At 42.9% G+C, this 26,972-nt stretch overlaps 3 protein-coding genes across 4 annotated transcripts in view; 1 reads left to right on the top strand and 2 right to left on the bottom strand.

The window, feature by feature from the left end:
* Positions 1–2,177: 2,177 nt before the first annotated feature.
* On the bottom strand, positions 2,178–15,275 carry PIFO (primary cilia formation). Of its 2 annotated transcripts, none has more exons than XM_042953401.1 (6): positions 15,083–15,275; positions 7,108–7,250; positions 6,403–6,501; positions 5,556–5,686; positions 4,001–4,118; positions 2,178–2,421 (listed from the first exon to the last, which is right to left on the bottom strand). In XM_042953401.1, exons 1-6 carry the CDS (start codon positions 15,255–15,257, stop codon positions 2,353–2,355), a joined length of 735 nt encoding a protein of 244 aa, XP_042809335.1. In that variant the 5' UTR covers positions 15,258–15,275; the 3' UTR covers positions 2,178–2,352. The 2 variants fall into 2 exon arrangements, with proteins under 2 accessions (XP_042809335.1, XP_042809336.1); XM_042953402.1 differs by lacking the exon at positions 15,083–15,275 and adding an exon at positions 7,480–7,568.
* Positions 15,276–18,082: 2,807 nt separating this feature from the next.
* On the bottom strand, positions 18,083–26,662 carry CHIA (chitinase acidic). Its single transcript, XM_042953399.1, is given in 9 exon segments — positions 18,083–19,316; positions 20,076–20,220; positions 20,304–20,436; positions 20,481–20,659; positions 20,942–21,065; positions 21,247–21,371; positions 23,871–24,036; positions 24,707–24,763; positions 26,527–26,662. Coding segments are annotated over 9 exon segments (1,287 nt in total). The 5' UTR covers positions 26,604–26,662; the 3' UTR covers positions 18,083–19,035.
* Positions 20,553–26,972, top strand: part of DENND2D (DENN domain containing 2D) — an 82,098-nt gene continuing 75,678 nt past the window's right edge. Inside the window, exons 1-3 of the mRNA XM_042953395.1 lie at positions 20,553–20,591; positions 26,147–26,193; positions 26,538–26,624. The gene's annotated coding sequence lies outside the window, so the exon portion shown is untranslated. The remainder of the gene's footprint in view (positions 20,592–26,146; positions 26,194–26,537; positions 26,625–26,972) is intronic.

The following is a 26,972-nucleotide window of genomic DNA, read 5'->3' as shown; positions in this document are numbered from 1 at the left end:
ATCAAAATCTCAATTTGTGTAAGCAAAATCTTCCTGATCCCAGACATCTTTCTGTTTGTCCCCTGCCTACCAGCCCCCACTCCACATGGAGGTAATTACTCCCCCTTCCTTCCTCCCACAGCACTTTGTCCCGCTGACAGTGCACTATAGAGTGCACTGTATTTTATCCATTGCACATCTGCCTCCCCAACTCGATTATGATCTGGAGGAAACAGAATGATTATTTTTTTCTTTAAATCCCCAGATCTGACATGTGTTGCAAATGCCTGCTATGCAACCAGATTCATGACAATACAAGTGAGATCAAGGCTGTTACGGTGAATGGTGCCTGAGAGTGGCAGGAAAAGGGAAGGGATCACAAAGGAAACCGTGTTAGATTTCTCCTTGAGGTATGAGTAGGAACTGACTGGGTAGAGAGTGTGAGGAAAGGCATCTCATGCAGAAACTGGCATAGGGCAGCACGGAGGCTGGAGACAGTTTGAGGAGTCGTAGAGCAGCAGGAAATGTGAACTGGCTGGACACAGGTACCCAGAGAGGATAGCAGGAAGTGAGGCTGCTGAGGCGGGCTGTGGTCAGACGGGCAGGGCCTTGCTAAAAGTCTGGACCTGATTCTCTAGTCAAGGGGACCCATACTGGGCTTTAGTGGAGGAGAGACGTAGGATCCGATATTTGAGGAACAGGGCTCTGCTGGCAGGGGTCCTCTGCTGCTCCGCAGCCCGCAGCTGGGGCTCCCCAGGTGCCAGCATCTGTACAGACTCAACCCTAGATGCATCATCTTCGTTCCTGGGAGAGCTTCTGCTCTAGAACTCTGGCCATTTTCCTAGGCTCATAATCACGGCTGAAACATCTAAACAGATATGAAAGACCTCTTTCTATCTGACTCACCAAACCAGAATTAGAGCCAACCTACAGTAGTGAGCTCTTGGCTTCCCCCCTTCTTAGCTCCACTCTGACTCTATTCTTACTATGAAAATGTCACCAGAAATGCCAGAACTGCTCTCCACGCCATCCTAATGGGAGGTTTTGATCGAGGCCTCCTTCTGTGTGCCAGCACATCAAAGCCATGTTCGGAAGAATATTATCTTTTTGAGAAGATTTCGTGAGTAATGACTTCACTGAACTTGGCCACAGCAGGTGGGGGCTCTGGCAACAAAATAGGCTGCGTGGGGGCCTTGGGAATGGACAAATGTAGACCCGGAAGCAGGCCTTAGGTTGGATTTCTGGTACTCTGCCTGTACAGCTACTCCAGTTTCGCAGAGATAAGTAGACCCCTGCAGGCTCAGACCTTATGCAGACAGTGGCGGTCCCGAGGCCTTTGTGCTGGACTGCAGCAGAGATGAGGCAGCGCTGCTTTGAGCTGTTAAGTCACAAAGACCGTAGCCCTTTCCCTTCTTCTTTGTACCCAGGGGTCCTCTCCAGCAAGGAGCAGGGAGCAGAGATCCAGCCCCCAGCTTCGACACGCCAAGGTTCGGTTTGGATATTACCATGCCATTTCTCCCTTGGCCTGACTTTTCAGGTTGTTGTTTTCTCTCTCTTATACATGCTCTAATCCCAGAATGTAAAGATTGAGGTCCTCTGTGGGTTGAGAGAAAGAGCATTCCAGAGGCCTAGAGGGGGTGTTCCAGCAGGTCAGGCATTCCCTGAATGCATCTACGCCAGGGCACTGCTTCTGTAGCTTCCAGACCAGTAGAGGAGGTTATTTTGACTCCTGCTATGTCCCCAGTCCTTGCCACTCTTTCGGATACATGGCAAGAACTCAATTTATATGATGACTGACAAATGAAATAGATGATGTAGGGGGAAGTGGCAAATTTTTGATTCAGTGAGTTTAATGTCAGTCTGGGAAAGCAACAAATCTGGACCTGTCTACTCCATGCCAGGAACTCAGAAATTTGGGACAGATCGTAAAATAGAAATGTTTTACCCTGCCTGTATGTTTCCTCTGTATGTAGCATGGCCAAGTACAAACCCAAGGAAGCCATCCAATCCTTGATGTGTAGAGGCCACCAGCCCTTCTTCCCAATGCTAGTGGTAGAATATATAAGACTGGAACCTGGGAACGAGAGCGTGAGGACAGGGACCCACGAGTAGGTCGGTAAAGTGGAGCCACCCCATTGAACACTCGGCAGGAACCCCCAGGCCCGTCTACGTACGTACGCACACGACAAACCAGCACATGGAGACAGAGCTCTGCAGCGGTCTTTCTCCTCTCACACGGTAGTTATGAGCCCTCTCCCTCCCCGGGCCCCATGCTGGCAGAGGAGAGAGCACAGCAGTGCAGGGGGAAGAGCGACTCTGTCCTCAGTCCTGGATCTGTGGTCAGGAGGACCTCGTGAAGGCAGTCACAGCTCCTCAGTTGTAAAACAGGCTTAGGTAGGCCACGCGGTTCCGGTGCTTTCTGAAGTCCTTGTCAGTGGACAGCTGCAAGGAAGGAGTATTGTCTGGGTCAATATTCTAATGAGAGCCCTCCACGTCTGGTCTTCCTGGCTCGTCGCTGCCGGTGTGGCCCGGCTGAAGCCCACCCCAGAGGAGCCTCGTCTCAGGGATGCTGTCAATGTTTGCATGTACAGCTACTCTCTGTCACCTTCCTCTGCTGCTGTCATGCTAGGAATTGTTTTCTACTTGGCAAATCTCTGAGAAGAGCTGGTAAACTTCTCAAACACAAAGATTATGTGTTTGATTCCTCCATGTTACTCATAGGTCTAGCGGCCGTGATGTGGATGCATTAGGCATTTAATACGTAGTTGTAGAATTAATCCAAGGTTCCTCTTTAAAAAACCCGGCACCCCCAGAATTATGATAACTCACATGGATTGAAAGTTTATTATTATTATGTTATAGGTACTGTGTTAGATGCTTCTCTACCTTATCTCTATCTTTACAACCTTATCAGATGGATTCTATTATTATATCCATTTTATTTATTTCTTAATTTTTTTAGTTGCTTTATACCCATTATAAAGAAAGGAAAATGGAGGCTTAGTAAAATTGCTCGAGATGACACAGTCAGTAAATATGGGAGCTAGTACTTGAACCTAAGCAGTCTGTCCCATGAATTCATGTTCTTACCAGAATGGTCTACAGCCCCTGGGTGATCTAATACTCAAATGGTGTGATGGAAAGAGCACTGGCTTAGTAGTTACGAGATCTAGATTCAAGATGTCAATCTGGGCTAGGAATTTACCCAAGGGATACAGGAGTGCTGATGCATAGGGACACTTGTACCCCAATGTTTACAGCAGCACTTTCAACAATAGCCAAATTATGGAAAGAGCCTAAATGCCCATTAACTGATGAATGGATAAAGAAATTGTGGTTTATATACACAATGGAATACTACTTGGCAATGAGAAAGAATGAAACATGGCCTTTTATAGCAACATGGATGGAACTGGAGAGTGTTATGCTAAGTGAAATAAGTCACACAGAGAAAGACAGATACCATATGTTTTCACTCTTATGTGGATCCTGAGAAACTTACCAGAAGACCATGGGTGAGGGGAAGGAAAAAAAAAAGTTACAGAGGGAGGGAGCCAAACCATTAGAGACTCTTAAAAACTGAGAATAAACTGAGGGTTGATGGGGGGTGGGAGGGAGGGGAAAGTGGGTGATGGGCATTAAGGAGGGCACCTGTTGGGATGAGCACTGGGTGTTGTATGGAAATCAGTTTGACAATAAATTTCATATTTAAAAAAAAAAAGATGTCAATCTGGACACATCACTTAATCCATCAGAGCCTGTTTTTCCTCCTCTATCATCTAGGGATCGTTCTGTTCCTACACCAGAAGAGCATTTGAGGATTAAGGGAGAAAATGTGCCTTTTGTTCGGTCATATACACCTCTAAAAATCTAATGAAACTGTGTAACTCTCAAAAATATAATCTAATATGTGCATCTACTGTCCCGGGAGTAAGGACTTCCTGTAGCTCATTCAAACACTTCTGGATAAGAACCCCTGATACATAAGGAAGAGGGTTCCACAAAAGTCCAGTCCGATTACCTCAGTTCTTAGGGTTCTTTTCTGTAGGCATGGAACCTGAGCCCAGTCTGGAGATCCAAATTTCATTGGCCAGGTGATTTTTTTGGGGGGCTTCATCTCTGGGTTGTATGTGCCAGGGCTAGAAATAAAAATACAAAGCATCACATGTGATGACTTAGTGACTGTATACAAACTCCATCAGTACCACAGCCATCCCTGAACTTGGCCTAACTCCTTGAGAAAAGGAAATAGCCCAATTAGCTTTTTTTAATGTGGGGCAAGTGTGGGGTTTGCTTGCCTATTAATGTATTTCTGTGAAAGATTATGATATCTAGTCTTGCCATCCAGTTGGGATTAACATTGACTCTAGTTTAAAAAATATTTCTGCAACTCAGTATCCTTGGTGGAGAGACCAAAAGATCCCAGGAGCGGTGGGTGAGAAAAAGAGATCTACCACAGTCATGAATAAGTACTGCTCATGATTTGAAACTGGTGGTAAAAGTGTAATGATAATCCAATCAGCAATCTCAGGATGAGAAGGCTGTTAAATTTTGATAGACATGGCATTATTTTATAATTGCTTTTGTTCATAACGCTTTGTTTTTGGTGTAGACTCTTCACTGTGTTGGAAACAGCACTTAGGATGGACATGGGGGCCAAGAGTCAACATTTTCACTTCCTTCATGCAACCTTGAGAAAGTTACACCCACTCTCTGATCCTTGGATTTCTCATGAATCAGGCAAAGACCTTGACCCTCTGCCCCATAGTTGCACACATGCTGAATGGCTTCCTGAAGCACTTGGTCTATAAGGGCCACGTGCTCAGCCCTGGCCTTCCTCCTGCATTCAGTTCCTCCTTGCTTATTAGCACACCCTCGCCACACCAGCCTCTCTCTTCATTCCGCCCACCGGTTCCTCCCCAGCTTACAGCCTTCCCATTTGCTGTTCCTGCTGCCTGGGAAGCCCTGGGCCCTGGGCTCAGATCTTCACAGGCCTGGCACCATCTTGTCACTCGGACTTCAGATCATGTGTCTGTTCCCCTAAAGACCTTTCTGGACATCCTTGCCAAAGCAGCGCCATCCATCTAATCACCCGGTTACTGTCTTCATAGCACATCGCCAGCTCGCCACACTGTCTGGTGTGCCCATGACAGTCCTAGCTTGTGGCTACTGTTTTGGTGTAATTAATAAGTTCACTCTCAGAAGTGTCACTGTCTGACTACTCAATTGTACGGTAACTGTCCTAATTACCATTGATGTTTTCATGTTTATTTACTTCTCATCTGTCTGGACTCCAGAGTGTAGGGTCCAAGGAATGAGGAGCCTTGCGTGATGGGTTTAACTAAGCAAAACCTCGGGAACCCTTAAAAGTGCCTGGCACGTTTATAAACATTGACTGAATGAACCACTGTGAATTAGAATTCTACAATGCCAGAGATCTGGAAGGTAAGGGGTTGGCTCTTTAAAGATGCACAGGTGGTTTCTTATTGAGCTGACATGGTTTGGAAGGAGCCTCTCCGTTGTACGTCCTTTCCTATTGCTGTTTGTTGAAGGACTCCAGGAAAGAGGAGACATACCCAGGATAATAAGTGTCCTTTGAGTCTGTCCTAAATCGAGGCAAGAAGGTATTAAATGGAGCAAAATTTTGTTTGTGTTTTTGCTCCCGAGGATGTGCAGTCTGGTACATGCCAGGGTAAAGCATCATGTCCTGTTTTTCAGAGAAAGATAAACATGTTAGAGGGTGATATATATATATATACACACACACACATACAAAGCCTCTAATTAAAGAAAACAGACAGATCCTCTTTCTGTTCATGTATCACTATGGTTTCACTACTGCAGCTACAGATTTAAACCTACAGTAGGGAGAAACCCAAGATGAGGGTGGGGACACATATGCTGAGGCTGTAGAAAGACACCTATAGGCGGAAAGGACCAAGGTGACTCCTTGCACCTGCTGTGTCTGTCATCCCACCCAGAGATTTCTTAGATCCATATCCCTCTCCTTGAGCTCAAGTGTCAGAAAAATGTTCAACAACAGATTAGGATCCTATACTGAAGACATTTAGACTTGAAATCCAATCACACAAAAGGGTTAAAAGGTAGGAATTTGTTTTTTTTCTTACAAGATGATAGGATGCATATAAACAAAGCTTCTGTAACATCATCTGTGTCAGCCCTGAAGCCCTGTCTTGGTACTAGTTCTTTCTAGGATCATTTTCCACTCTCCCAGGGCTCTGATACACATTTGAGATACTAACATCCAAGTTTTTCAGATATATTTCTTAACAGCCTTGGTCTAAATATTTTTCTTGAATTGCAGGGGATATTTTTTGGGTAACACCCTGTTCTCTCTGGGATGCAAATACATGCAGCAAATAGGGTCACACTAAAATCAAAGCACATTCAGCCATTTCTAACCTTGTTGATTGACTTAAACCTCACAGCTGTCCTGGCGCCAAAAGTATATCCTTTTCTACTGGTTGGGATCCTAGAGAGGTTGTATGCCAATCCATACATCTTCAGGTAGTGTATTAAGAAAGGAAAGAAAGAAAACACATAATGAATATTATAGTTATCAAAACAGAGTGAACTCAAAATGTTCTTATCTGAATCTTCTCTGCAAAAGTTGCTCTTTCTTTTTTACTCCTGTGAGTGAGGACTATAGAAACAATTATATAAAGTAAGGCAGATACATCTGCAAGGAAACGTGGCTGGCTACGTAGAGTAAATGACTTGTGCATTCCAGTGAATCCAGTCCTGTGGGCTCCACAGAGCTGAATTTGCCCTAATCCCACCCTTGGTCAGATTACGTTATTTCATGACCTAGCAGCACAGCAAGGTACCAAGGTTGGACTAATGGGAGGCATTGGTTCAGAGGCGTTTGGAGGTGGAAATGGAGTGAGTACTACATAAAAGACTATATAAAGAGAGGCTTGCGGTTGGTGGGTGTTGATAGTGGAGACAAGAGTCCTTTAATTGCGACACTGGATCTGACAGCTGGCCTTAGAGGGCGAGGGCACCTTCCTATGCGGCCACCTCAAAGATCACGTGTTTTTCTTCCATGCAACCCGGGTGTCCTCGAATAGGGAGCTGAGACCCACGCAAGGGAAGGTGAATACTCACATCTTCTGCTATGTAACATCCAGGCCCTCTGTGGGGCGCTCCTCGAAGAGGGATAAACTTGTTCCCCAACAAGTTTGGGGGGTAGTATTGAGGAAAGAGCTTCCTCTGTTGACATGTTCCAAAGGAGTAGTTATCCAGCGAATCTGAAGATCAAGAAAGAGGAGAAACTCCACATGAGGAAGGCCCCTGGGTCTAAGTGAGCGCTTAGGGAGCGCGTGGGGTGTGTGGAAGCCGAGACCAGGACTGGGCCGGACAGAGAACAAAAACCAGACCGAACCCCGTGGAGGGGAAGAACTGCATCCTCTCGCCCGCCAGCCTCCCCACTCTTCCCTCCTGCCCTCTATCCTTGACTCCCTTATCAGCCCCGCGCACCCGCTTTGCTGAAGCACATCGCGTGCGCAGCCAGGCTGGCATTTATGTACAGCGGTGCTAAGAGAACGCAGGAGCGCCGCGAATGCAAGGGAAGCGGCTCCGCGCGCGCCTGCGCTGCTGTTCGGGAGCCGCGTGCGCCTGCGCAGCTGCGCGGGACCCTCCCCCTGCCCCGCCTTCCCGCGCACCCCTAGGTCCCAGAGCAGTGTGAACTCTGCGTTGGGCGCAGGTGCAGGGAAGGGTTGTAGGACACGCGGCTGCAGGGGCTGTGCAGGTGTGGGATTGAGCGGAAGGGCTTTGGAAGTTGGGCCACCCGGCGGGGATGTGCTGCTGAAGAGGGCTCCCAGGGCCATGCCTACGGCAGGGGAATGGAGGACTAAATGGAGTGTAGCCTAGACAGTTCCCTATTAGGCCCCTTTTAGATCCAGTTTTCCCCGCAGGTTGCCCCCTTCTACCTCTAAGTGGGGCACGCACGGGGCTTTAAAACGGTTGGCAGCCTTGTGTGGAGCAGTGGGACTGCAGAGGAATCACAGAAGTGTCTGATGGTTTTAAAATCTTGAGCAGTCACTTCAGTGTTTTAAGTACCCGGTTCCTCATGTCCAAATTGGGAATAAAAACTCTTCCTTACAGGGTTGTTGGCAGGATTGGGAAAACAGGATGAAAGCAATCAGGTCCTGGTACTTGGTAGGTGACAATTGCAAGAGGTTATGAAGATAGTTTCCAGCCCCCTCATGAGCGCTCCTATCCTAACCCAAGAAGAAATGTCAGAGTGCGTGTTGCCTTTACCTTTGTCCTGAATATTTACACTAACCTGTTTTGAGTTTTGGATAGCTTTAGGAGTTATCACACGTGGCTCGTTCGTGCTACCCTTTAGCCTCTAAAGATGACCCTGTAAGCCACATGTATTCCAGGCTAGAATTGTCTGCAGGGATGATTTTATACATCTAATGCAGGGCTTTTGTTTTTTTTTTGTTTTTTTTTTTTTGGAAACTTGCGGAAGCATTTTGCTTGTCAAAAATTACTGTGGGAGGGGCGCCTGGGTGGCGCAGTCGGTTAAGCGTCCGACTTCAGCCAGGTCACGATCTCGCGGTCCGTGAGTTCGAGCCCCGCGTCAGGCTCTGGGCTGATGGCTCGGAGCCTGGAGCCTGTTTCCGATTCTGTGTCTCCCTCTCTCTCTGCCCCTCCCCCGTTCATGCTCTGTCCCTCTCTGTCCCAAAAATAAATAAAAAACGTTGAAAAAAAAAATTAAAAAAAAAAATTACTGTGGGGATGCTCCTGGTCACTGGGCCAGGGAGGCTGGCCACCTCTGCAGTGCATTGCCCAGTCACAAAGTGAATTGTCACATGTCCTACATAATATTCAGATATCTTGCCGGACTTTACAGGAATAATTGGTTGTGCCTGACTTATATATAACAGCACTAAGAAAATTTTTTACAAGTAATAGTGCAGAAAGCCCAATAATAGAGAAGAAGGTTGTGTGAGAAACAAAGCTTATAAATGGAACAAAGATATGATCTCAAAATTATTGTATAATTTACTCTAAGCATTCTGTCTACTCGAAATATAATTGCAGTAACACTGATGATAAATAAAATGTAAAAATATTGGTATTGATTTGGTCATTTTCACTTTCATTAATATTTCAAGTAATCTTAATATTTTTTAAAATTTTTTCTTATGTTTATTTATTTTTGAGATAGAGACAGAGTGTGAGCGGGAGGAGCCGAGAGAGAGGGAGACACAGAATCCAAAGCAGGCTCCAGGCTCTGAGCTCTCAGCATAGAGCTCAACATGGGGCTGGAACTCACGGACTGTGAGATCATGACCTGAGCCAAAGTTGGACACTCAACCAACTGAGCCACCCAGGCGCCCCATCAGGTAATATTAATATTTTTAGGTACTCATAGTATTTTTGAAATTAGTGTTTACATTATTAGTGATATGAAACATGTCTTGCAAAGTACTTGGATATTTTGGCACCCAGTTTTCTCATTGGTGGACTAGTTTGCTTCAGACTAATACTCCAGCTAAGAACAGGTAGAAAAGCTGGACTAAATAAAAAAGATATAGTTGGAGACATCCAAGATACACCAAGGAAGGAAGAATATAAAGGGCCAAGACTGCAAAGAGAGGGGGAAGTCCAAAGTGGTGAGCCACAGTTAGTACTGATGTTCCCTTTCAACATGGGCTAATCAAAGAGTGGCCGAGAAGCACAGGGTTTGAGCGGAAATTTGGACATGTGTGTCTCTGAAAGTTGGGGACCAAAAATTAGGTTGGCCGTGGAGGATGGGAGACTGGAAAACACCCTGGGCTTTTAGTTGGGACCCTATACAGATAAACTATGGGAATAAGGGTAAATAAGAAATAGACCAGCTCTCAAAAAACCCTGAAATCCAGCTTCATATCTATATAGTCTCCATACTGCTTTAAGGTGATCTGCTTGTACCCTTACTGCATACCAGAAAATAAATAAATAAATAAATAAATAAATAAATAAATAAGTAAATAATCTCTGAATAGAAATCATCCAAATCTTCAACTAATTTTTATGATTTTTTTCATGCAAAATGTTTGGCATTCAACATAAAACAGCCACTCATACAAAAAAAAAAAAAAAAAAAAAAAGAGTAGAAATAAACCCAAAGGAAATCCAGAGATTGGAGTTCTCAAACATGGACTTTAAAGTAACTGTACTTGACTGAGATTTTAGAGTAAGCCTCCAAACTGCAGGGTACACATAGGAAGAAAGAGAAAGCAAGGTAAGAGGCTAAAAGAAAAAGTTGATCAGACACTAAAAAAAAGTCAATAAAGATCTCTTTCTCAAGAAAGAGAAATTTTCCCCATCAATCTTCCTGTTTATGTTACTAATATAACACACAACTGGGTCCACCAGTTTGCATCCTGATTGATGCAAATTTATCAACTTTTCATTATTGCCAATCCAAACACAGTACAATCAAAGATGACCGTCTAAGGTCACCTGGGTGGCTTAGTTGGTTCAGCGTTCGGTTACTGATTTTAGTTCAGGTCATGATCCCAGGACATGGGATCAAGCCCCACATTGGTCTCCACGCTGAGCATGGAGCCTGCTTGAGATTCTTCTTCCCCCCCCCCCCTCTAGCTCCCTCACTCTCCCCTCTTCCCTGCTCACTCTCTCTCTATAAATAAATAAATAAATAAATAAATAAATAAATAAATAAATATTACTGTCGATGTGCTACATATATCTCCTGCATAAGCAACAGTGTGATGGTAAAATTGAGAAGTGAAGGTAGAACTTCAGGTAACTCTAAGGATTATCAAGGATTTGATGTTTGAATGATGATGAAGTGCAAAGGAACCTATGCAGGTGATTATTTAGTACTGAAGAATATTTAGGCAAAGTTTTATATTGTGGCCAGTTTTGATGAAGACTTTTAAGAATTCAGCAGTTCCCATCATATACATGTCTAACCATAGTTATAACATCAAGAGGATGCCTAATATTTATGCAGATTGTTCTAGTTTTATGAGACAGTTTATCTACTTTCCTCATTTGGCTATGTATGAGGCCATTATAAGAATTATTATTCTGGGGCGCCTGGGTGGCTCAGTTGGTTAAGCGTCCGACTTCGGCTCAGGTCATGATCTCATGGTCTGTGGGTTCGAGCCCCGCGTCGGGCTCTGTGCTGACAGCTCAGAGCCTGGAGCCTGTTTCAGATTCTGTGTCTCCTTCTCTCTGTGACCCTCCCCCATTCATGCTCTGTCTCTCTCTGTCTCAAAAATAAATAAACGTTAAAAAAAAAATTAAAAAAAAAAAAAGAATTATTATTCTGGGAAACCACCCACTCTGCTGCAGTGGTCTAATTGAATGGGATAAATAGATTTGATTTTTGGTATAATGTTTTAAGTAGATTTTTGTCTCATTTAAAAATATATTGCATTAAGTGATAAATCAGTTCAGCAAAGGGGCTAAAGCTGATAATTATATTCAAGAAAATTAAATGATAAATTGGAGAATTTTATTTTTTTAATGTTTATTTCTTTATTTTGAGACAGAAGAGAGAGCAAGTGGGGGAAGGGAAGAGAGAGGGGGAGAGAGAATCCTGAGCAGGCAGAGCTGGCTGCAGGGCTTGATCTCACGAATCACGAGATCATGATCTGAGCCGATATCAAGAGTTGGACTCTTAACTGACTAAACCACCCAGGCGCCCCAGAGAATTCTAGAAGCAATAAAAAGGAATCAGATAAAAATTGTAGAAATAACAAGTGCCATCTCTGAAAGCAAGAATTCAATGCATGAGTTTAAAAGCAGATTATAAAAGCTGAAAAAACGAAAGAAATAGGAAAATGAATCAGAAGAACATATTCAGACTTGAAGCTTGGTGATGCAAAAGGACAGAAAATACAGGGAAAAAAGTATAAAAGATGAGAAACAATGTAAAATGCAGATTTTTTACAGTATAGTACTGTAAATGTATTTTTTCTTCCTTATGATTTTCTTAATAATGTTGTATATTCTCTAGCTTACTTTATTGTAAGAATACATTGTATAATACATATAACATATAAAATACACGTTAATCAGCTCTTTATATTATTTGTAGGGCTTCTAGTCAACAGTAAGCTGTCAGTTACATTTTTGGGCAATCAAAAGTTATATGTGAATGTTCAGCTGCGTAGGGAGTGATCACTCTTAATCTCATGTGTTCAAAGGTCAGCTGGATGTATATGTATATATATACGGAGAGAAAAAGAGAGCGTGCATGTGATAGAGAGAACATTTAACAATTGAAGAACTGGGGTAAAGAGGTAAGAGAATTCTTTGTACTGTCTTTGCAACTTTAGGTTTGAAACTGTTTCAACATAATACTTAATTAAAAAAAAGATACCATTAGAAAAATGAGAAATTAAGCCAAGATATGGAGGAAGATATAAGCACCAAAAACATCGAGACCTGCAGTGTCCATCCAATGCAGTAGTCACTACCCATATTAACTATCAGCACTTGAAATGTGGCTAATTTAAATTGACATGTGTGTAAGTGTAAAATACACCTCAGGTTTTAAAGACTTCAAGTGAAAAACAGTACAAAATATCTCATTAATAAATGTTTTATTGGTTGCATGTTGAAATGATAGTATTTTGGATCTATCAGATTAAATAAAACATAGGAAAATAAACTTCACATGTTTCTTTTTACTCTTTTTTTACTGTGGCATTCAAAATGTAAAATTAAACACGTTGCTCACATTATATTGCCATTGGATAGTGTTGATCTATGATAGATAAAGATCAGATTAGCAATCAATGTGAAATTACAGATCATAAGGGGAAACAACTTAATAAAAAATTACAGATCAATAAGAAAAAACAACTTAATAAAAAAATAGGTAAAATACTTGAATGGGAAGCTCAGAAAGAAGAATATCCAAATAATCAGTAAACATATAACAAATGCTCAACTTCAGCAGTCATAAAGGAATTACAAATTTAAACCACAATGCGCAATCCACAAGATGGCTAAAATTATAAAGACAGGTAACACTTGGTGCTGCTAGGATGTGAAACAACTGGAAATCTTGAATAAGCTTTTAGTGTGAAAGGAAATTGATACAATCACCTTGGAAAACTCTTTGGCAGTATTTACCAAAGCTGAAATAGACATCTCCACGACCTAAAAACTCCTGCTCCTTGGTGTTTACTCAGCAAGAATGCATACAACTGTGTACCAAAAGACAAGTAGAAGAACATTAAAAGCAACATGATCCATAATAGTCCCAACTGGAATAACCAAATGTCCATTAATGGTAGAATGGAAAATTCAGTTGTGCAATGCTCATACGGAGGAATACTATATGGCAACGAAAAGGAACAACACCCTGCACATTCACAGTGGTGAATGAAATAATTTAGACACGAACATTTACATACTGTATGAGTACACTTACATAAATTCAAAAATAGGCAAAACTAATTTATGTGTTAGAAGTTAGAACGGGGGTACCTTTTAGAGGAGGGTGGAAGGAAAAACAGAAAGGGTATGAAGAGGGCTTTTCGGGTGATAATGGTGTTCCATTTCTTTTTTATGATTTGTTTATTTAATGCTTATTTATTTTTGAGAGAGAGAGAGAGACAGAGAGACAGAGCTTTATCAGGGGAAGGGCAGAGAGAGAGGGAGACACAGAATCCAAAGCAGGCTCCAGGCTCTGAGCTGTAAGCACAGAGCCTGACGCGGGGCTCGAACCCACGAACTGGGAGATCATGACCTGAGCTGAAGTCAGCCGCTTAACCGACTGAGCCACCCAGGCACCCCAGAGGTGTTCCATTTCTGACCTGAGTACTGCTTATACTGAGGAGTTCACCCTACATATCTCACTGATGCCCAATACGATTTGGGCTTTTTTTGGTATGCATGATAGAATGATAAAATAGTATATTTTTAAAAATCTGGCAATCCCAGAGGAAGCACATTAACATTACTTACTTCTTTTAAAAAATAACATAGTCAAACCCCTTTTCCTTTTTTTACTTCAATAGTTTAATTTGTCAAGTATTATCCCTATATTAACTAAAGCTATTCTTATTATTATCAGGAACCGGGAAGTCTAGAGTGTTATCACTTTTCCTAACAAGTTTTTGTTCTGGCATCCACTTATAAATCTGCTTTATTTGTTTTCCTAAACTGCTTGTATGAATGGCATTTAGCCTTCTTTCTTAATTCTAGACTTATTCATTATTTATTATATGGTGCAAGAGTCTGACTACTTCATTGTCTTGTAAAGTAGTTATATCTGGGCATTTATATATTGAAATGCATATTATTTTATTAGAAATTATTTTTTGCCTTTACAATTATGGCATCATGTTATTTCTGAAATTATGTGTGGTAGGTTGTGTTATTCATGAATTTAATTTTAGGATAATAAAGGGGGTATTACAAAATAATTTGTTACTCAAAGCAGGACTTGGATCCAAATAGAATTGAGATCCCCTGATCCAGTGAATAGGGATTCTGCTGGAGTATGGGTGTGTCTCCAGAAGGTAGAAGGAAGAGAAGAAAATAGACTTTCTAAATCCACTTTCCAGACTTTCTTAAGCACCAGTCTTTCTTGTCTGGTAGTAGAGGAATAAACATAGGCTTTGAGACTCTCAGAACTGGTTTCTGATAGGTACTGGTATGCCATTTACTGGCTACATGACTTTTGGAAGTTACTTAGCCTTGGTTCGTCTGTAAAATGGCGCTAATCATTTCTTGCCTCTTTAGGCTGCCATGAGAACTTAAGAGATAACAAGGGACACATCTTCCACAGCAAATGACTGACTTATAATTGGCATTTAACAGATGTTAATGCACTTCCAATCTCCCACCTCCCTGCCCAGGGCTACAGCTAACTCCAGGAGTACCTTTGTGCCAGTTAAAAAAAATTAAAATGTTGCCTTTTCATCTGAATGGGTGCCATCTTTTATCAAGGCTCAGGACTCAGTGAGAGGACCACTGCCCCAGCCCTGCCTGGATCAGGGCTCTTATATCATCCCATGCATATCCCAGCTCCTTCCAGTTAGATTCCCATATGGAAGGAATGAGTTTTCATACATGTACTAGAGTTTAGGAACATGATTACCATAAGCAAATTTCCAAAGAAATGGCTGGGTGATCCATGATGTGATTCGGTTGTCTTTTATGTTCCCAAATGGATCGGATGGCATAGACTTTGAATATCTCCAAGAATATCTGGGCCAGATGCCCCCCTCGGAGGGACTTTCAGCCAGCCTGTCCCTTTCATTTACCAGCTCCATGAGTCACCACTGACACAAATAGACTTTAACCAAGAAAATGAAGGGTGTGACTAAGACTGGTTGCTAGGCAGCAGCCCCACCCTTGAAGCCCTCCAGAAGTCATTGTGACATTGCTTTCTGAAGGGCAACATTCTGGTGAGAAGGCTACATAAACATAAAGACCACACTTCGAAAGTCAGCTCTGCTAGGGACACCTGGGTGGCTCAGTCAGTTAAGTGTCTAACTTCCGCTTAGGTCATGATATCACAGTTGGTGGGTTCAAGCCCTGCATCAGGCTCTGTGGGTTCTGTGTCTCCCTCTTTCTCTGCCTCTCCCCTGCTCATGCTCTGTCTCTCTCTCTTTCAAGAATAAATAAACATTTAAAAATTCAGTTATGCTAATTATTAATTGCATAATTTAGGGCAAGTTTTTCTCACAAGATCTCGATTTTGTCACCTATAATGTGAGGACAATATTCACCACACAGGAGATAACCTATACGAAGTACCTAGTCTCATGCTTGGAACACTCACCTTGATAGCTCCTGTCTCCCTTCCTGCCCTCATGGATTTGGTTATTCAACAAATACTTATTAAACTCTTGTAATATATGCCAGGCACTGCTCTAGGCAATGGGAACATAGTAGTGTACTGAAATCCTTGTCCTCCTAGAGGTTAATTCTAGCGGAGGAGGCAGACAATAAAAATGGTAAATATATAAAATGTAAGATATTGCAGATACCAAGAAAAAGCAAAAGAAGCACAGAAGGGGAAAAGAAAAAAAGGAGGTTTCAATTTTAGGTTGTGCAGTCAGGAATGGCCTCACTGAGAAGCTGGTTTCAAGGAAGGGCCTGAAGAAAAGGTGGTCCAGAGGCAAAAGGAGATCTGGGGAAAGTGCTGTAGCTTGTGCAAAGGCCCTGAAGCAGTAACATACCTGGACTATTTGAGACACAGAAAAGAGGCTGAAATAGTTCCAGGGGCAGGAGTGAGATGAGTCCAAGGAGGTGAGATAAGAACCGTCATGACTCTAGAGCTGGATTGAGCCTGTCCTCTTCTTGCAAGTAGCAGGTATGCAGTAAACATTCATTTGAATTACTAATTGATATGTAAATGTAGCAGGAAAAAAGGGGGGGGGCAGGGCACCATTTTTTTTGGCTGCAGTAATTTCTGCATTCTAGACATGGTGACAGAATCAAAATCTTTATGGGAGGGGAGCCTGGGTGGCTCAGTCGGTTAAGGGTCCAACTTCGGCTCAGGTCATAAACTTGAGTTTCGTGAGTTCAAGCCCCGCGTCGGGCTCTGTGCTGCCGGCTCAGAGCCTGGAGCCTGGAGCCTGGAGCCTGCTTCGGATTTTGTGTCTCCCTCTCTTTCTGCTCCTCCCCTGCTCGCACTCTGTCTCTCTCTCTCAAAAATAAATACAGATTTTTTTTAAAAATAAAAAAAAATCTTTATGAGAAAATAGTGGCATTGGAAAAAGATATTAGTCTGGGAAACCATTCTAATCTAGCAGCTGGCCACTGTGTTGTTCAAAGATGCTTTTCCTCGGAGTCAATGGCCCCTTTCATGTCCTTCACCAAGACCGGTTCCTTGCATCCTCCTGTCCCCTCAGTGTTATTTGCCATAGCACTGACCTAAATAGAAACTCCTTCCAAAGGGACCGCCCAAATTCTATGCTCTATTTTACTCTAGACTCTCTTATTCTTTGGTTAGAGATGCGATTACATTAATTATAACACTCAATTTTACTGACTTCTGCTTTCACTTCCTTATTGACGACACTCTCATATTTATGTTTCTGATCTCCAAAGCATGTCATGTAAGCACTCAGAAGTCAATACATCAGCTATCATCACCCACAAGTGTGATTTTCCCACATTCTGTAACCCTATGCCAGCTCTGTCTTCTCAGTGGTGAATTTAGAGCATATCACCACCTCTCCATCCCTGCTATAAACTTCCAATGGCTGCACAGCTCACTTACAATAAAATCCAAACTTCTAACCATGTTGCAAGACCTGGTGTGGTCTGACCCCTGCCTGTTTCTTTCCTGTGCCCACTACCCTGGCACAACCTCGGTCTTCTTTTTTCTAACGTGCCATGTTCATTTCCACCTCAAGGACTTTGTACTTGCTGCACCTCTGCCTGAAATGCCCTCTTCCCAGATCTCAAAATGCCCAGCTCTTCTTGAATGTCAAGGCTTGTCTCATATGGGACTGCCCCACAGAGGCCTTCCTGTACTGCCCAAACTAAAGTACTTCCTGCCCCTTGTCACTTTCTGTCACTGTTACACTTTTTTGCCTAACACTCTCACCGTCAAAATACAATCGTCATAGGGGTAGAGTCCCTATCTTGTTTACCACTGTATCTTTAATACCTAGAACATTACCTGGCACATAATAATCAATAAGTGTTGTGAGCTCATGATTATGTGGTCATTACCCAGAAAGCTATATGTGCCTCATCACTACCACCAAGGTGGCCACCAACTATGTGAACACTGAGGCCTATCAAGGGAGGCAATAAAGTATGGTAGTTAGGACTCTGAGCTCCGGAGCCAGCCTGCCTGGCTTGGGATCTGGCTCTGCAACTTAGCTGTGTGTTCTTGGGCAGGTGACCTTTGTGCCTCAGTTTCCAGCAATTAATGTTATCTTCCCTCACAAGGTGGCTGGGAGAATTAAATAATAAAATACAGCTAAAACACTTAGAACAGAGTTTAACATACTGCAAGCCTGCCAGAAAAAAGGAGTCATTATATTGTTATTATAGATTCTTTTAGTTGCAATAAAGGAAACAAAGTTAAGCCAGCTTAAGCAGCAAAGAGGAATTTATCATATAGTGACAGGGGTGCTTCACCAGAGTCTGAAGGCAGAAAGGCATCTAAGTCTCAGGAAGGATCTAGAATCAAAAGGTGGAAAGCCATCTGTAAGTGTTCTCCAACTGGCATGGTGGCTTTTCTCTGTAGCTCTCCTTTGGTCTTCTTCTTGCTGTGTGCCCAGGGCAACTTCCCTTCTCCGCAGTCTCTCACTATAGCTCCTGAGTTTACGCATCCGAAAACAAGCCACTCTCAGGGTGTGACAGCCATTCCTTGTCTGTTGCAGACTTCAAGTGTTAATAATCTGATTGGCCCTCTTGATGTCCATCCTAGTCAATCAGCCAAGCCAGGCAAGGAGACCATGCAGTATAAGCACAGCAGTTGGTGACCACTGCCATGGTTTCAAAGAAGGGGAAAATCTCCTGATCAAGGGACATGGCTGGCCCATGGGGTAGGCAGACATTTCAAAAGGAGTCTATCTCACAGATCTTCCCAAAGCTGCCAATTTAGAAGGTGCTGGGCCAGGTTTGGGATCTTAACAGTTGTGAACACAATGCCCCCTGCTTCTGCTTTTTGAGCAAGCCACACAGGCCTGTGCTCCCTGGTCTCACAGAGTCACTTTGGCTCTTTCCCGAGGACAGTCACCAGGCTACGGACCTATTTTCTTCATGTCCTCATCCCATCCCAGCACCAAATATCCAAACATTTCCTCCGTCATGACAGCCTCCAGCCTTCACGCAGATCAACTGAGACAAACAGAAGACTGTGGGGTTGTCGCTACCCCCCCACTTCCTTACACACTCTTTTGCTCTCCAACCCCTGCACAGCCTGTATTTTCACATCTAGAAAGGTTTCCACCCAAATCATTTAAAACCAAGGACACTCATGTTTTGACTGATGGCTTTTATTGCAGAACTCTAGGCAGGAGCAAGATGCACTAAGCAAGGGAGACTGTTCCGAACCCTCGGGAATGGAGGCACAGGTCAGGTTTATGCCCAGTTGCAGCACTCACAGCTGGGGTCAAAGACAAGCCCCACCTGGCAATTCTGCTGGTACGTGACTCCATTCACGTACCTTCTGTGCCAGAAGGCATTTCTGTTATTCACCACGGGGTAGAGGCCGTTGGCTTTGCGGGCACAGAACCCACTACCCACAGAACTGCCTCCAGAGGTGCTTCCGGAGGAGATGCTCCCGCTTCCACTTCCGGTCCCACTTCCGCCGCTGGGAGGAGAGGTTAGGGGCTCAACTGGCTTAGCAGGGCCGGTGCAACCCGAAATAGCACAAAGCAGATGAGTGGACCTGGAAGGGGCACCCAGATTGCCTTGAGGTGAGGAGACTAGTGGCCTTGAGGCGAAAGTCTGGAGGTGGAGTGCTGTTAGCTCAGGATCCCTGCCAGCGAGGAGATCACATGATTACTCCATATTCAGGAATTAGGAAGAGCTATAATTTCAAGCCACTCCAGTTTTAAATTGAAAACGTTCTCTCTTCTTAATGATGTCAAAATCATTAAAAAAAAAAAAAAATCACTGAGCACTAGTATGTACCAAATTGTTTCTTAGGATTTGGGTATATGTGGCAAGCCAATAACCTCTGGGAGAAAAGTCTGGAAAAAAAATTAGGGACGTGGTATTTGTCCTGAAGTACAGACTAGAAACATGTGAGCAGTGCTGAAGGCTCTTGTTCAATTTCCAGGAGGGCTGAAAGAGACTATTAATGAGGGAGGGGTTCATAGAAAATAAATGCTTATATATTGAAAGTCAGCCTAATTTCTTGAGGCTTTCCTTTAAGATTTAGCCGACCTAGAAAACTCACCCAGGTAGGTCTGGCTTGCCATAAAAGCATAACATGGCTGACCTGGAAGTTCAAGGGTAGGGAAAGAATGCAGCACCTGTGTTTCAGCTGGGCAAGAGCAGTGAGGTGAAATGGGAAGTGACTCCCTGGACAGTGGGGGTGGGCAGATATTAGAGCTGCCTTTTGAGTTAGAGAAGGAGCATTTGTCTACCCTGGGCATCCTCCTGTTGTCACTTACTTGCACTCTGCAGTCCAAGGGCTTTCTTCAGGGTATTGATCAGGGGGAACTTGCCCTGGTTGCAGAAAGTGCCTGTGAAGTCATCAAGGTCTATGGCCCAGACCATGGCACCTCCAAAATTGTTCTCCTTAAGCCACTGAGCCTGCTTAAGGATAGAGGACAGCAGAGGTCATTTTACTTCCCTGGACTAAGGCTGGGCCCACAGCATGGCAGAGGGGCTGACCTTACCTTGATATCGAAGCTCTTGACATTATCATAGCCAACCCACTGGTTGCCCTGATAGGCATAAGGAACATCCTGAGGGGTGTCCCATGCCTGAGTGGCTCCATTTTTCAGGAAGGTACAGATCTTTAAAAAATCAAGAGATTCAAATCTTTTAAATGTGACTCCCATGAAAGAAAAAAATAGACACTTGTTTCCTTGTTTTGTTTTTCTCATGTCTCTAATTGGGCACCAGAGGTGGGGGCACCAATGCCAGTGTTGGAGGGGTCACTCAGGATGAAGGTGTGGCTGTAGGTAGGGAATCCAACGATAAGCTTCTCAGCTGGGGCCCCATTTTCCTTCCAGTAGTTCATGACGTAATCCTGCAATGGCAGTGGGTTAGCCAGAGACTCCACCCAGCTGATGACCCAATGCTTAGTGACATTAGTTTACTGTTCTAACAGGCAAAATTGTACGATGTTAATAACAGATAGGTAATATTTCTTCAAAACATTTTGGTGAAATCATAGTTAATGGGATATGATCAGCCACTAAGGAGCATAGTTATCCAAGTGAGACATTTGCAGAATTTTCTTTGTCCCTGAATCTCCATGTGATTTACAGCCTCATCTCTGGTCTTCATGTGCATGCGTGCAGAGACTTACCACATTGAGGTAGGCATTGCTGCCCTTGTCAGTAGGGTATTTGTACAGGGGGCTGTTCTCTGCAGTGTAGCCCTCCCAGGAGCCATGGAGGTCATAGGTCATGACATGGATGTAGTCTAGGTACCTGGGGTGGGGTAAGGGATTTAAAAACATTTCTGATGGTCATCTTCCACACATATGCAGGCAAGCGATACCACTTCCAAAGCCTCCTAAACAAGGTCCCTGAATAGCAAGTCAGACTAAGGACAAGTCTACCTTGCAAAAGAGGTTGCTACAGGAGTTTGAGGATAGGGGGAATCACTCACTGGGACAGCTGGAGGATCTCATAGCCAGACTGGATGTTGGAGATGCCAGCAGCTACTGCAGCAGTGACCGTCAGCCTGGGACTGTTGATCTGCTTGGCCTCCTGCTCAAAAGCTTCACGCATTTCCTATAGAATAAGCAAGCACTGTAGGTCATCTATGAATCTGATTTTAGCTCCTTGAATAATCATAATAGGTATGTTTGTATAATGCTTTTCTTTTTCAAGATGTTTCCATGTGTTTTATCTTACTTTTTAGTCTTTCAATATCCCGATAACGTGCATAGTATTGATGATACCAGTCCATTTTAGTGGTATCTAATATGAACAGAAATTACACATTTTCACCAAAGTCCCACAGCAAGTTAGTAGCCAGGTCATGACCAGAATGCAGGTCCCAGATGACCAGTCAGAGCTCCACTTATATCACTATACTTTGAACTCACAGTTGCTGCAGGAACTTATATCCAGCTTTTAGCAGTATAGATGTTGCTTCCCTTCATCCAGTAAATGAACTACTTTAGAGGACTGACATCCCATCAAATGAAATGCTGATTTGGCCAGTAAGGGAAGTGGCTACAGCCAGGTGATAGGTTCCCATTCAGCCCTAGCACCTTTATTTTGTATGACTCTAATCTCATTCGGAGGACTGGGTTCAGTTTTTATAACTGTGTTCTTAGGGTGTGCCAGAGTGTGTTCCACGAAAGGGTGGGTCTGAAAACTGTCATGTGTTACTGGTTAAAGGAAGTAGGATATTTAAACTGGAAGAAGAGAAATTATAGGTGGGATGTTGTAGCTGTCTGCAAATATTGAACTGATAGATTACAGAAGGTGTTTTTTTCCTTGGTTACTTTAGTGGGTGGAGCTAGAACCAATGACTGGAAGTTATAAATTATGATTGGAGGCATGTTTCGGCTAAGAATAGAGATGTTCTTTCTGATCTCTCGAGCTGTTCAACAAATAAGTAGATTGACTTTTCAACTAGTGAGTTACTTAATATTGAAGCCCTTGGAGGCTGGCTGATGATCTGCTGTATGGAATAGTATAGGAAGAATCTCTGCTTGCCTAGGTGGCTCAGTCAGTTGAGCATCTATCTGACTCTAGATTTGGCTCAGGTCATAACCCCAGGGTTGTGGGATCGAGCCCCACGTTGGGGCTCCATGCTAGTGTGGAGTCTGCTTACGATTATCTCTCCCTCTGTCCCTCTTTCCTGCTATCATGTTCTCTCTTTCTCTCTCTAAAATAAATAAAATGAAAAAAAAAAGTTAAAAAAAGAAACTCTCTATTTTGAGAGGGTAAATTTAAAAATTATCCTTGGATCTTCTTCCTCCATTCACTTTTCCTTGGTGATCTCTTAATTATCTTCCTCTTCTGATGACTTCAATACAGTATATCAAGTCAGGTTCTTTGTCCTGAGCTCTAGATTGGTCTTCATTCAGTGACTACTGGGCATTCTTATAGGAGGTCCTATAGACTCCTCTCATTCTTCATGTCCAAAGACAAATTCATGAGTCCTCCTTGTTCCAAATCTACTCTTTTTGTATTTACATTTTAGTTAACAGGACAACAAGGCACTCCTTAAAGTCAGAAACTGGAAGCCCTCTCTTTTCCACTTTCAATCGGTGTCCAAATCCAATTGATTGTATCCTTGCATACTTGCCCTTTCTGTCCTCCGTTCGGTTCCCTTGACATCTCTTGCTTGACTTACTGCAATAGCCTAACTCTATCCCTGCCTTCCTACCTCCTTTGATTTGTCCTCCATGGTTAAGCCAAAAGTTGTCTTTCTAGAACACAAGTTTCCTCCTATCTCTCCACTACTTTCAAAGCTGCCCCATAGCCTTGAGAGTAAAGTCCAAATTCCTTAACATAATGTACAAGTCCCACATGGTTTTATTCCTGTGCATGTGTGGCCTCACAATCGTCCCTCTGTCTTCATCTGTGCAGTCCCCATCTTTGCTTCGTTGCTAATACTAGTTGCTTTCAAGACTGAGCTCAAGCATCACTTTCTCTAGGAAACTCTTCCTGATCCTGCCCCAGAGCAGAATTAGGTTGCCTCTGTGCTGCTTGATCAAAGCATACTGTAATTGTTGGTTGTTTTCCAACCTTCTACCTCATTTCATGTTCCCTAAAGCCAAGGATTATCTTATTCTTATCTCCAACCTGACACCTCACCCAGTGTCTGGGACAGAGTGAGTAAGTGCTCAGTAATAACAGACAGTCTCGTAGTGTAATGGTTAGAAGCAGTGGGCTCCGTAGCCAGACTGCATGGGTAATTATGACACCTGCTAGGCGTGTGATATGAAGCAAGTTACCTAAACCTTAGCTTCCTCTGTAAAATACAGATTATGGTACTTATAGTATCTAGATCATAGAATAGATGTACAGGTGAAATGAGTTATAATTCTTAGAATAGTAGAATACAGTAGAATAGTGCCTGGCATGTAGCACACACGTGTTGTTGTTATCCTTATGAAAAGCTTCGAATGAAGGCATGCTAAGAATCTTTGGGACGCGAAGATTCTGTCATTCTAAATTCCAGTTTAGTTGCACTTGGGAACCACCGGATTATCATTGGAAGGAATAGGCTTTGAATCTTCTTGGGCTAGAGATTGCCACATCTCTCCTCACCTGCACCAGGACGGTGAAGAGATGCTTGTCCTGAGGGGGGCTCCCACAAGAGCCAGGGTACTCCCAATCAAAGTCCAGCCCATCAAACTCATACTGGCGCAGGAATTTGATGACTGAGGCAATGAAGTTCTGGCGGTTCTCAGGAGTGGAAACCATGGCAGTGAAGCTGCAGGAGACCCAAAGAACAAACACAGGGTGAGGGAATGCCTTGGCGGTCCCAACACCTTGTAGTAAAATCAGACTTTTATGTTTCTGCCTCAGAGCCCTTCACGGAGACCCACAGCCCAGATGTACGTATGGTTCTGGCTTTCTCCTGTCCTTTGTAATCAGTATTCCGCCAGCCGTGGAATCTCAGCACTCCATTTATTTTGTGATCCACCCGGCTCTGAGCTTTCTCCTAGGTTGCGCTTGTTGCTTTGAACACATGGTTACCCGGCTCACTGTGTTCTCTCTCCAGATAGCCCCCCAAGTTCATATACCTTCAGAAAGTCTTGTTTATTTGCCTGGCTTTCTCTTCTCTTCCCCCAGGAGGTAAATAGAAGCACTATAACACCCTTTGCAGGGGTTGTGTTTTTGAAATACTCTAAGAAGAGGTTGTTTTGAAATCTCTGTAACTAAACCCCTGTGAATGGAATCTCAGAATATCCATCTAAATGTAAACATATAAAATAAATTGTGTTCTACCTTAATATTGCTGTTCTGGTAGAGTAATTTATTCCAGTAGCCTGTTTGTTTAATGTGGATCCTTCATACCCTGTCTTAGATTGTGAAGTCTAAAGAAACACAGCTTGTTTTCAATAGCAAATGAACACTAGGCTCTCCCACAGAGGACTTACAGGGCATTTCCAAAGTTCCAGCCTCCAATGGCCAAGAGAGTTTTCAGCTGGCTGTTCCTATAAAGCAAAGGATAGAAAAGAGAAACTTCAAGATCCATGAATCCTTCTATTTAAAATTACATCGCTTTACTATTGGGTCTGGTCATATACTTTGATGTTGCCTTGATAAGATATTCTGTAGGATAATTTTCCTTCACTACTGAAGACTTTCTTTATAAAAATTGTGTTGTTATTCAATACTTAGTATAATACTAAGTGAAATAAGTCAGTCAGAGAAAGACAAATGCCATATGATTTCAAACATGTGGAATTTAATCAACAAAACAAATAAACATAGAAAAAAGATACAAGTAAAAAACCAGACTCATAACTATAGAGAATAAAATGGTGGTTGCCAGAGGGGATGTGGGGGGCTGGTGGGGAAGATGGGTGAAATAGGTGAAGGAGACCAAGAGTACACTGTATCATGATGAGCACTGAGTAATGTATAGAATTGTTGAATCATTGTATTGCACACATGAAACCGATATAATTACGTTAATTATATTTCAACGACAAAAAAAATTGTGTTGTTATCATAAATGCACTCAAGGGATGTCAGGATGTCTCAGTCAGTTGAACATCTGACTTTGGCTCAGGTTATGATCTCACGGTTCATGGGTTCAAGCCCCACATTGGGCTCCACGCTGACAGTGTGGATGGAGCCTGCTTGGGATTCTCTCTCTCTCTCTCTCTCTCTCTCTCTCTGCCCCTCCCCTGCTTTTGCTCTCGCTCTCAAAAATAAATAAACATTAAAAAAAATAATAAATGCACTCATAATTATTTAGGGAAGTCCAAATTATGGGACTGGATTTTGTAAAATTAGGAATCGAATAGCAATAATATATATAAAACTTAAAAGCATAATTGAATCATATTCTATTCCATCAGATGACATATTGCTTGAGCTTAATTGCTTTCTCAGCCTCCAAGATAATGAATATAAATCAATTGCTTAAAGTTATGTACACTTTCTGGAATAGCAGTTCTCAAACAGTTCATACAAGAATGGAGTGCAAGTGTCAGAACGGGAAAACATTAAAATTCTGGGTTTCTAGCCTCTTTCTCAGAGATTCTGATTCATTTGGATTGGGAGAGGGTTTGCATATTTATCAGGTGCCCCGTGTGATTTTGATTCACAGTCCATGGATCACACCTCAAGAAATACCACTCTAAAGGAGTTTATTTCCTGTTTATCATAACTTAAATTCTAGTAGCTACATTCAAGACAATACCACTACTGATTATAGCAATGGCCTATAGCCTTATTTTTCTCCTAGAAATAGCTAAATTGAACAAATCAGAAATTAGAAGATACTAGGGTTATCGTTTCTTTGTTTTGTTTCATTTTTACACAAATAGAACTTTTAAACTACAGTAGACACTTCTGATTTTTTTCAGTTCAGTGATGTCTGATCTTCAGTATCTTCTACCTCCTGCTTTCTGATGTGAGTAGCTAAGATGGCTTGCAGCTTCTTGGGTCATAAAAAAAAAAGATATTGACAGGGAATCAAAGACACAGACCTGATATATTTTGAATACCTTCTAGAGAAGGCAATGTGTTATGTTATCTATATGTCTGCTACTTAAAGTATAGTTCCTGGACCAGAAGTATCAGCATCATCCGGGAGCTTGTTTGAAATGCAGAATCTTGGTCTCCACCTCAGTCTTGCTGTCTCTGAACTCATTTTAAGAAGATCCCACATGAGTTGTTTCCACATTTATGTTTGGGAAGAACTGACCTAGGAGATAACCAAATTAGATATCTCCCTCTCTCTTACTTGTTTTTCAGGCCGTTGAAAGCTTGATAGAAAGTCACATCATCCCATTCAGTGGTGGTGATCTCGTTGTTCCGCATCCCAGCAAAGGCATAGATCAGGTGAGTACAGAGGCAGGGGTCAATGTCATCAGGCTTGAAGCGCCCAGGCCTGGCTGGTACTGGGCCCAGTTAGTGAAGTAGCATGTCAGCTGGTAAGCAGAACCTGAAAGTAGTAAGAAGTGAAAACAATGACCTGATGTAGGTGTCACTGAAATGCACTGTGAATTTTGGCCCCGCCTCTGTTTCCCTCCCTTTGCCTCAATGCCTGATCTCTGTGTGGTGGTGCTGAATGTAAATACCCTTGCAGATGAGTTCAAAGATTCTAGTTTGGAAACTAGTGACTGACTTGGAGTTGGTTATTTTCCACTTCAACAGATTCATTTGGGGATCTTAAGCCTAAGAACCACT

This window comes from Panthera leo, chromosome C1 (assembly GCF_018350215.1).
Source record: "Panthera leo isolate Ple1 chromosome C1, P.leo_Ple1_pat1.1, whole genome shotgun sequence".
Taxonomy (NCBI): Eukaryota; Metazoa; Chordata; class Mammalia; order Carnivora; family Felidae; genus Panthera; species Panthera leo.
The sequence above is the reverse complement of the archived record's forward strand: the minus strand, read 5'-3'. Positions and strand labels throughout refer to the sequence as shown.

Coding starts and splice junctions, on each gene's coding strand:
- PIFO (XM_042953401.1), bottom strand. CDS start 15,257: ATGGAGCTGGTAAATGAAAGGGACAGGCTGGCTGAAAGTCCCTCCGAG. Junction 6,502..7,107: donor GATGTTACATAGCAGAAGAT/GTGAGTATTCAC, acceptor CACTACCTGAAG/ATGTATGGATTGGCATACAA. Junction 5,687..6,402: donor GGTTTAAGTCAATCAACAAG/GTTAGAAATGGC, acceptor TCTGAAAAACAG/GACATGATGCTTTACCCTGG.